We start from the raw sequence: 10,334 nt of genomic DNA on the forward strand, positions 1-10,334 counted from the left end.
TGCCATTTTTATGGCCAATATTTATGCCTGAACCAACACACAAAACAGTAATTTATTACATTGCTGTTTGTGGGACCTTATATGCAAATTGACTGCTGTTTTTAACTATGTTACAACAGCGACGGCACATCGCACTTCATTGGCTGAAAAGTGCTTTGGGACATCTGGAGATCATGAAAGGTGCTGTAGAAATGCAAGTTCCTTCTTATCTTTCTTACTAATTCCTAACTCCTGGCTATTTGGATTATTTACAATCACTGTATTATTTTAGAGACTTCCTGGTCAGAGAAATTGAAACCGACTGCAAATCCATGGCATCATTCTTTAAAGGGACAAGGATATCTGAATATAAATAGCACGAATCAGCTATGATATAAGAATATGCTCCAGCAATTGTCCTTGGTACTATTCCAAACTGACTGCTAAACTGATTACATTGGCTGTCTGTTGACAAAAGTTTTCAGGTTCAATGAGTACAGTGTTTTTTAATAAAAGGTTTGGGCAGATTTTCCATTACCTTTAAGAACATGGTTTTCTTTCTGGGTGCTCAATCTATTGTTTTGAATGCTTTTGGTTGGGACTGATGAAAAAGGAATGTTTACTTTCTCATTCTGTTAAAACAAAATTACAATTGTATCAATACAGTATCCTTGCAGCATTTTGACACCTTTGAAATATATTAACTAAGACTTTAGCTAGTTATTAGACATTGCATTAAATAAAACAGAAAATGCATGCATTTCACAGAAGCTCTCAGTATTACAATAAACTCTTGCATCATTATAAATATTCCCTTATTTTATATATTTTCTGCATCTCTTTAAGACACAGTCATCTGTCAATCATTCCTCACATGTGAAGAGACTGGCTGTTTGTAGACAGCTATGTAACCAGCGATTAAAAGTTGCAAAACTCATCCACTGCTAACTTGCTTGACAATTTTTGGCTCTGGGCAACTGGAAATCACCTCAGCTCTGATTATCAACATGGCCAGAGAACCCAACCTCGATAAGAATTTCGGGTTTGGATTTTTTGTGGGGGCATGATCTTTGAAGGATATTGGTGGTGGGGTGCATTGGGGTGGCACTGCCATCCACCCAATGTCCACAAGCACTAACCCCTCCATAATTTCCACGGTTAGCCTTCTTTTATTAATGGCTTTGCTCAGTAATCAATCTCTTGTCCCAAGTCAGAAAGCCATGTTCAATAGCTTGAATGTAATCCAGATTGACACTTGCTGCAGTACCGAGGGAGTGCCACATTATTCAAAACGGAATGCTTAGGATCAGACATTAAAGCAAAGCTTTGTCCACCTGGACAAGTTTTGTGGGCAAGTTTTGTCAGCAAAACTCCCATGGAAACATTTAAGAACGAGAAGGGGATTCCAATAATTTTCAGGCCAACAGTTTTCCCCTCAATCAACGACATTAAAACCAATTAGCTGATAATTTACCTCACTTGCTGTTTGTGGGATTATGCACCAAATTAATTGATGTATCTGTCTACATAACAGCAGTGGCAACACTTCAAAAGTAATTCATTGGTTGTGAAGCTATACAAGATATCCTGAGGATGTGCTTTTTAAATTTAGGTAATTCCTTCTTTCTTTAACGTGGACTACCCCAAATTATTGGAAAAGAGTCTGGTTCAGATGATTTCCCATGAGGAAATGTAGTCTACATAAATTATAATTACATTTTTGACAAACAAGTGTAGAAGATTTGAAAGCTGCACTGGGCTTTGAATTTCAGAAATACATTAAAATAAGATGAGGGGCCATTTAATGGATTTTTTAATTTGCAATGCCAAATTTAATTTTCAAAACAATATTTCTATTGAAAAGCATTACTCCTGACAATAACTTTTTCCTCCCCATAGCTAACAGACCAGGAGTGTTTTTCAGCACTTTCTGGTTTCATTTCCTGAGTCTTTGGGACATTAGAATAGCTACATTCCATTTCTGAGATTAGGCATTTAGTTTAAATGGACATAAACAATACTTCACCATAATGGTAAGTGACTTTTCAACATATCCACAGTTACAATTGTGACAGATCTGTCCTTTTGAGGTGTCCTGGGATTTTTGAGTGTCTTATTTAGCTAAGGGATACTAATGGTTGTGGTCGTGTACTGAGTAAACTGACAAAGGGATTACGAAGCCATGGTCCTATGTTAAAGCTTTATTAAAGGAAACAGTATTTGGTGGGGAGGAAACACTTATAACCTAAAATATCACACTGCCGACAAAAAAAATGCTAAGCAATCCATAGCCTTGATTCCTTCTGTTGGAAAATGCAGATAGCTGGAAACCCACATATTGGATCACGCACCAGAAAAGTCTCTTCAGCAGCTTATTAGGCTATGGACTTTCCAGCTAACTGTCAATAATTTGCACAGAAATGAACAAGGCCAAAGTCCTTAGTATTGATATGATGCTGAAAATCCACAGCCATGTCAGTATACTCTCCCATAACTCAGCCAAGGATGTATTGGAAGTGAGTCAAGGATCTGATAGGCCTGGTCTGACATGTGGGTTCTGATCAGAGCCGCTGCTCGCCATAAACAAAGCCATCAATGCAAATGGGAGCAGGACCTGAAGTGGAGACTCCTTAAGTCAGGAGATCCCAAGTTCCCAGTCCTAGAGTGGATCTGGCATTGGGTCAATTGAGGTACAGCTAATAAGACGATATGTACCGACTAAAGTGGGTTTACTTGAGGTTCCAGCTCAGAATCGCATGCAAGATGACATAAGGGTAAGAGGAATACCTATATTTCATATATATAAATTCAAACCTTCCTTATAAATGGGGCTGGTAGGGCCATTTCAAACCTGTTTCAAAGGAGGGAACACCCTTCCAGAACCTTAAATCTTCATTTCAATATGAAGCTTGTAGAGCAAGTAGCTGCCATGGATGTATCCCTAATGGTGTTGGTCCTTATCAGCAGGGTTGAAACCAAGTCACACTCTCCTGACCCCACAAGCTTTCCTGGGGATCATCAATGGAGGTCCCAATCAGTTACATTTCAGTGCTCACATAGGGATCTGTTCCCCTACAGGGTTTTCAGCCTATCAAGTCAATACCTATTAATGCTCTCAGGTAGGTCTTTTCAGCAAAATGTTGCTATGGATAGTTGGAAGAATGTGTCTATGATTTTGCTAGAAATACTGAACAGAGACATCTGGATGGACACACTTACAGTATTAGTGCTAAGAAAAATTTCCCTACTGCATTCCACTCTGATAGTAGCAGACAGATACATCCACAACCTGGTCAGAGTTGTTAACGTGCTTTGGATCATCTATTCACCTTCAGATTAGACTGCATTTGTGTCTCATGTACTTTGCAGCATGACTGTGCCATAAACATATAAATGTACAACTATATATTCTAATAAAAAAACAGTGGCATTAAGAATAAATTAGAATGTTTTCTGAGGTTGTAAATGATGCTCTGATTAGTGAGGAGTATTGTCATTATTTTTTAATATCATTGGAGTAATATCAGCATTTTGAAGTTATTGTCTTACCTCTGTGTAACGTTTTGCCTCTTTGTTGTTGCTTTGATTTTCATCGACAATATAGACTGCAACAATGCTTCGCTTGGGTAATTGGTGGTATTTTACAGTATCAGATGTTACTAGAGTAATATATTCTTTCTTTTGCATGCAGGTGTTTTTTATTCGTACTTTCTCAATGCTTGTACCAAAGGCAATTTCAATGTTAGCTGCTCTGTAAGCTGAAGAATCTTGTATTCTCTGGGCATATGCTGTAAAAGGAATATCTAAGTAGTTCAGGTTGGATGTACACTTTGTGGAGCCTGAATAATACTGATTTAGTCCTTCTTTGTTGCCAGATCTATCATTTACATTCTGGTTGTTCAACCTTGGTGTGTGTATAATGTGCTCACTGGACAGTCCTGGCATTGATGCCGTGCGGGAAGCTGGTGGGGCAGCTCTTTTTTTAAAGTCCCCTGTGACTCTTCTCTGCGTCTTTTGAGCCTGGAATGGCATGTTTCCCAAACTACTGTTTCCCATAAATTGTCTGGGTGGCAAAATCTTTACCTGCGACATCATAAATTCCCAGTAGTTGCCCTCGCATTTCTCATTTGTGTGAGCTGTGGGCACTTGTTGAAAAGACAGCTCCATTGTTCTACATTCGTCAGCTACACTGTCAGTATTTCTCAGGCAGCACAGGCCGAAGCACAGTATTTCACTTTCTGCTTTTTGATGAACTGATCAGGAAATAAATTTCTTCCAGTTGGAGGTCCAGCTCACATATTCCACTCAGGAGCAGAACAGCAATATCCGGAGAACCTGAAAAGCGTGAAATATCCACAATATTACACTATCAATAAATGCTAACCTTGTTAAAATGATCAAATCCAACAAAGACAGATATAGTGAAGGGTCGTTTTCTGACAAATCAGCAAACGTGCAACTCCCTAGCACACACATACCTTCATTTCCATTGCAGTGTGCATTTCTGTTTTCTGTTCTTTGAAAAGAGAGATGATACAAATAAATGTTTTATAACGTGCAGAAACTTTGTAACCCAATCTGCTTGCTCACTTCAGGATTGATTACACTCTGTAAGCTTTACAGCTTTGCTCAGTCTTTTTAAGTATTAGGCACGTTGACCCAATAGACAATAAATTGTTTTTCAGCTTCAAAAACACTTAAAACTTGTTTGTTAGTCATACTTTGTAACCATTGGAACATTTTCAAGTCATGCATGAAATAACTGAGAAAGTCTCCCCTCAAAATGGACAAAAGACAGCTCAGTTAGAATTCAAGGCAGAGATCGCACTGGCTCCATTCAGAAGAATGGAGCTGTTATCTTTTCAGATTGAATTACTTCTTTATTTTGTGGTGTTAGGCCAGTTTCAACCCATGCATAGAACATATTCTGAGGTTGCTTTGCTAAATCATATGAATTTTGCTATAAATAAATAACCTATTTATTATTATAAATAGATTTGTTCCTGAAGTTGTTCAAATTCATTAACAACAGTGATGGGTAATGTTGCTATCTGTAGTTACTCAGTTATTACTGTAATTAGTTCCCTGTGTCATCAGACTCGGCAAGAATTCATTCCTCTGAACGTTATACTCCACCAAGCAATTTAAAAAATGTTCACTATATTGTTTTTAATCAAAAAACTTCCATTTGGAAATCACTTTGCCATCTTTACATTCTTGCCAAATGTTTTCATTAGTAGAGGGTGTTGGCCCATCCCCCACTGGCCGCTGCTAATGCTACACTGTTATTGGGCTCTTGTATATGGCCCTTCCATCACTCTCCAATCTTCCCTGCACTAGAGACCTCCCTCACCGTCTGACCTAGATATATCCTGCCATGTTGGAGGATCACAGGATTGACATGTATTCTGCAAATGCATGGGGATGTTCGTTGAAGTGCCAGCATACCTTGTCACCACTCAGCCTTAACCTGTACAATACTATGCAGCGTGGAGTAAACACATCAGAGCAAAAATACACTCCAGCAACTGCTAACCAACTTACACAGCCATGCTTTTATGATATTTTGATATTGAAGGGGCTGAAAAACATGGACAGTGGAGCCAATTTTCATCTGGAGGACTCCAAAATTCACAGGGGCTGCAACCTAGCACAAGGTCTGGGATGTTGATGTCCAGGCGCCTCTGCTGTTGATCCTAACAAAGTTTACAGGGTCAAGGGAAGACCCCTTGAGAAGAAATTCTGTTTGGCTTCAAGCGCCTAAGCCACTAAAGTGGAGTTGATGTGTATTCAATATATTATTGAATGGTGAAGCATACAGCTATGGTCTATTCCTGCTCCTTTTTCTTATGTTCTTATTCCAGTTGTCAGGAATGTTAGCTGATCCAACAAAGTGTAACTCTGCCAATCCAGCTTCTAACTCACTTCCCCATTGTGATGGGCGCATTTGGGGTAGGCAAAGGCCCTGCCCCCAACAAGCCATCTCAGATACTTCAGCACAAAGTCAGGACCTAGTTACCCAGGTCCTCAGCTAGTCCCTGGCCATTCTTGCAAATTACAGCTGTCAATTTTTGGGAGTTGTTTTTTGATTAAGTTGTTCACAGTTCTAAACTAGATAGTGATGACCAGAAGCACAAAGACATTAAATAAGAAAAATGGTTTTAATTCTTTTGAGAGAAATACGAAAAAAATAGTCTGGGCAAAAATAAATCTTAAATAGTGGGGGAGAAAGACTTGATATATGAAAAACAGGGTGAGCAAAACCGTAGTGTTTAACTATTTCCATTAAAATTGCATCTTAAGCATTTAGAGTTAAGGTTATTATGATAAAAGTACCTTTTACATTTGAGGAACATTATTATGTATTATATTTGTGTTTGTTTCAGTTTTGCAGTGGAATATATATTATCAGATTCTAACCTTCATGAGATAACAATCAACATACCTCCTGTTGATAGTTATTTGCTTATCCTCGTACTTTGGACTTGAATCGATTGCAAAAGCTAATTTAGTCTGAGTCACAACAAGGTTTTTACTTTTACACCAGCATTCCAGTGAGTTGGTCACTGAAGAAATTTAATTTATATAATGCTTGACACATCCTCAAGATGCTGCAATGTACTTCATACCTTCCCTAGGCACTGTGGTTTGCTGTTGTATGAAGGTTTACATGCTTCTAGGATCTTCATTCTAGCAGGAGTGTGACCACACAAAGCAAACAGGTTGAAAGATAGTCCACCTGTCCTCCTGTTCACTTGTTGTGAGTCAGGCTGAAAATGCCTTCTATAAATGGAAACAGCCCAGAGATAAGGCGAGCTTATTGAAAATATAAAAATTAACTATGAAGAACCACAACCTGCTGGATGCAAGGCAAGATGATACTTTGATAGAGTTAACTATCTTGCTCTGGACAGACAACCATGGAAGAAATCAGAAACAAAAATAGAAAATGCTGGAACAAATCAGCAGGTCTTTCAGCATCTGTGGAGAGAAAGACAGAGGGCAGGATATTGATGACACTCAAAATGATGCAGGATGATGTCGGGCGGAACTCTCGATGTCACCCCACGTCATTTCAATTTTCAGGTTGGTGGGGGCACAGCCAAATCAGCTGTTCACCTGCCAACCTGTAAACGGCCTATTGAGGCCATTTAAAAAGTAATTGACCTCGTTAAAGGACCTGCCTGTCCAACCTTAAGGTTGGCGGGCAGGCCGGGAGCCCTGGCGGGCTTCAGAAAATGCATGAAACCTCATCCATGGGCGGGATGAGGTTTCATGTAGGTTTTTAAAAATTTAACAATAGTTTAATTAAAAGTGATGGACATGTCCCAACACATGTGACAGTGTCAGATGAGGGAACATGTCAAGGAAATTTTATTTTTCTACATTTAACATTTTTGAATTTGGTGCCAATCCCCCTGAGGCAGCACTTAGTCTCAGGGAGATGAGTGCTCTCTTTCATGCGCATGCATGAAAGAGCGCACTCTCGGCTAAGGGAATCCACCCCCCCCCCCCCCCCCCCCCCCCACCGCCTGCACAGGGAATGCATTACGCTTTCTGGTGGACGTCACGCTGGGCGGCCCTTAATTAGCCTGTCCACTTAAAATGGCGGCATGCCCCCGATTGGGGGCACCGATCGGAAGCGCGTCCGGACGTGCCCGCTCCTGAACTTCCCTCCCCAACGGGTGGGGTGGGGGGGAATTCTGCCCAGGGGTAATGTTTCAAGTCTGTATGACTCTTCTTCAGAGCTTTTATTATAATGGAAGAAATCAGTTGTTTCATAAACCACAAAGAATGGGAGACTCTAACTTACTAAAAATAGTTCATAGTCAGTGAAGTATTTTTGACTTATTGTCCGTGTTGTATTGTAGGCAAATACAGCAACTAAACTGGGTTAAGAGCAAAGTCACATTAACAGGATTGAGATAAATCAGCTGATCAGTTCAATGCTCTTTGTTAAAGGATAAACATTGGCCAAGATAGTTCCATTGGTTTTCTTTGTTTGGGATCTTTTACATCCATCCAAGATGACACACAGTGCTTCAGTTTAACCTCTTGTCCAAAAGATGGCACCTCAGATAATTTCTCACCGCTAAAGCATTGCACTAAATGTCAGCCTAAATTCTGTGCTCATCCGCATAACTGGGTTTTGAACCCATAAATTTTATAGCTCAGAAGCAACAATATTGCCAGTGAACCAAGGATGACACCAACTGGTTAATTAGGTTACTATATTAGACAACTGAAAATGAGATTGCTGACTACAGCATTGTTGATATTCCAAGCTTTAGAAGTTGTCTCTTCCCATGTCACCTATGCATCAGCTAAGTGGGCTGATTCAATCTTTACTTCTCTCAAAAACTTGAGATAAGGCAATAGTTCAGGCTTAATAGATATGCAATGCGAATAGAAATATAACAGAGTGATGAGAAAAATAACTTTAAAAATCAAAGTATTACTGATCAGGGGCCTTATTTTCAATCCTTTATTTGTCCTGAGTTAGTCAATCTCAGCTGAGGTGGAAGCCAATACAATTGGCCTAAGGATACTTGCCCTTAAGAGGGGAGAAATCAACCAGAGTTCTCACTCGTGATTGCTACTCAATACTCCTCTAATGGTGAACCAAAAGTGATGTAGGCAATGGTTCTGATTAGTAGGTATAATAATCCAACAAAGAGAAAAACATTGAGGAGTGCAAGCTTGGATACTGAGTGAAAACATGGTCAGGTTTGACTGTGAAGACCCTCAAGGTCAAACAGCTTATTAACACTGACTGACAAGGTTCACAAATTAAGAATAATAACTTGGGTACAGGAATGGAGAACTCCTCCAACTTATGGTGAGCACAGGGAATGTTGTAGGTAAACAAGAGGAAAAGCATTGCAAATAATTTCAAAAAAATAAATTAGGTGGTATTTAAATTTACAAGAAGTATGCAGTCAAAATGTTTACTTTGATTTCAGGACGATTGTACAGAATCCTTCTTTTCCCTCTTTGTTTTTCTATTGTTACGCTTTGTACTTGCCACAGTCAAAATGGTGGTCATGAAAACAACTTTTTATCAAGGCTGTTATTCTGTTGGAAGCATACAACAGTAGCCTCATCACAATTTTCCCTTTCATTTGCCTCCTCCAAAAAAAAAAACACCTGAACGCTGTATGATGGTTCACCATAACGACAAACTTGAAATTAGAAACTTGGGAGTTAAAGTGGGGTGTAAACCTGCATCTTTACAAAAAGTTCAAATGTACTCTCCTGGACAGAACAATATCCAAATACCAAGACCAGGAATTTTTTGTTGAACCCTGATTTTATTTAGAAAGAATTTATCATGTTTTGGAACAAAGTTGACATTATTAGCTATAAAGAACCCATAGTTACAGGCTGTTTTATTGTCATGCCTGACACAAATCTATGCTCACGACTTTCTTTGGTAATCACAGCAGCCAACGCAGTTGTGGCTCACTGCATTTAAAGGCTAGGTCATCCAGCTAGGATTTTTGAAGAAGTGTTTACGAGAGACATCATGCAATTATCATGGCCATGGTCATATCAATAATAGTCTGATCCATACGACAACAAACTGTTTGTCTACTATTCTTTAAATAGTGCTACCTTATAGCTCAGGCAATCCACTGTCAATCATAAAAAGCAATTCAGATTCAATTACTCTATTAAAAATGCAGACGAAATATAAGAAGGGAATATATACTAGCACAAAATGAAGTACTCAGCTATTAAATCCAATTCTTTTAATGACAAAAGCTTACTTATCAGTACATTAATTATATCTAGTTCGAGACTCATGGCTAACTGAAACATTCCTGACTTCTTAATTCCAGGAAATAGCTTACCCATGTAAAGTCCAGTTTATTTAATAATCAGCATGAAAGCATCCTCCTCCTCATATATACAGCGTACATATGGTACATCTTCTGAAGTTTCTAATCATTAAGTACTGTTGATTTTTGAAAAACGCTAAAACAAAATTCAAGCTTAGTAAACTTCTTTGGAAACGGTTTGATGTCAATTCAATCTGTATGAGGACTGGATGCAATCAATCATGCATTCATAACATTTAAGGGTCACTTAATGATTAACATTGAAAAGCTTGTTTGCAGTAGAAAACTGTATTGAGCTTTCTGTTGGATCACTTTTAAAGGGTAAATACACAGAATTGTAATTTTCTGAAGTTGAGGCATTTCAATTTTTTTAATTGTACTTAATTCTCCTAGACTTATTCAATTTTATCTTTGGTGAATGATCACATGAGAAGTGTGGATTCAAGTAATGTAATGAAAAAATCAATCTTGTTCCATAAAATATATGATAATGTATATAAAATAATGTTTCAC

The 10,334-nt window shown here is 38.6% G+C and overlaps 1 protein-coding gene across 3 annotated transcripts in view; it reads right to left on the reverse strand.

Annotated features, from left to right (window-relative positions):
• The window catches only part of c20h10orf90 (chromosome 20 C10orf90 homolog), a 205,660-nt gene extending 195,632 nt beyond the window's left edge, over positions 1–10,028 (reverse strand). For all 3 annotated transcript variants that reach the window (XM_078564871.1, XM_078564870.1, XM_078564872.1), the window contains exons 1-3: positions 9,834–10,028; positions 3,529–4,314; positions 518–611 (exon numbers count right to left, since the gene is read on the reverse strand). In XM_078564871.1, the coding sequence (XP_078420997.1) occupies positions 518–611; positions 3,529–4,146 (712 nt within the window). In that variant the 5' untranslated portion in view covers positions 4,147–4,314; positions 9,834–10,028. The remainder of the gene's footprint in view (positions 1–517; positions 612–3,528; positions 4,315–9,833) is intronic.
• Positions 10,029–10,334: the final 306 nt, after the last annotated feature.

The sequence above is a fragment of the Cetorhinus maximus genome, chromosome 20 (genome assembly GCF_964194155.1).
Source record: "Cetorhinus maximus chromosome 20, sCetMax3.hap1.1, whole genome shotgun sequence".
NCBI classification, from domain to species: domain Eukaryota; kingdom Metazoa; phylum Chordata; class Chondrichthyes; order Lamniformes; family Cetorhinidae; genus Cetorhinus; species Cetorhinus maximus.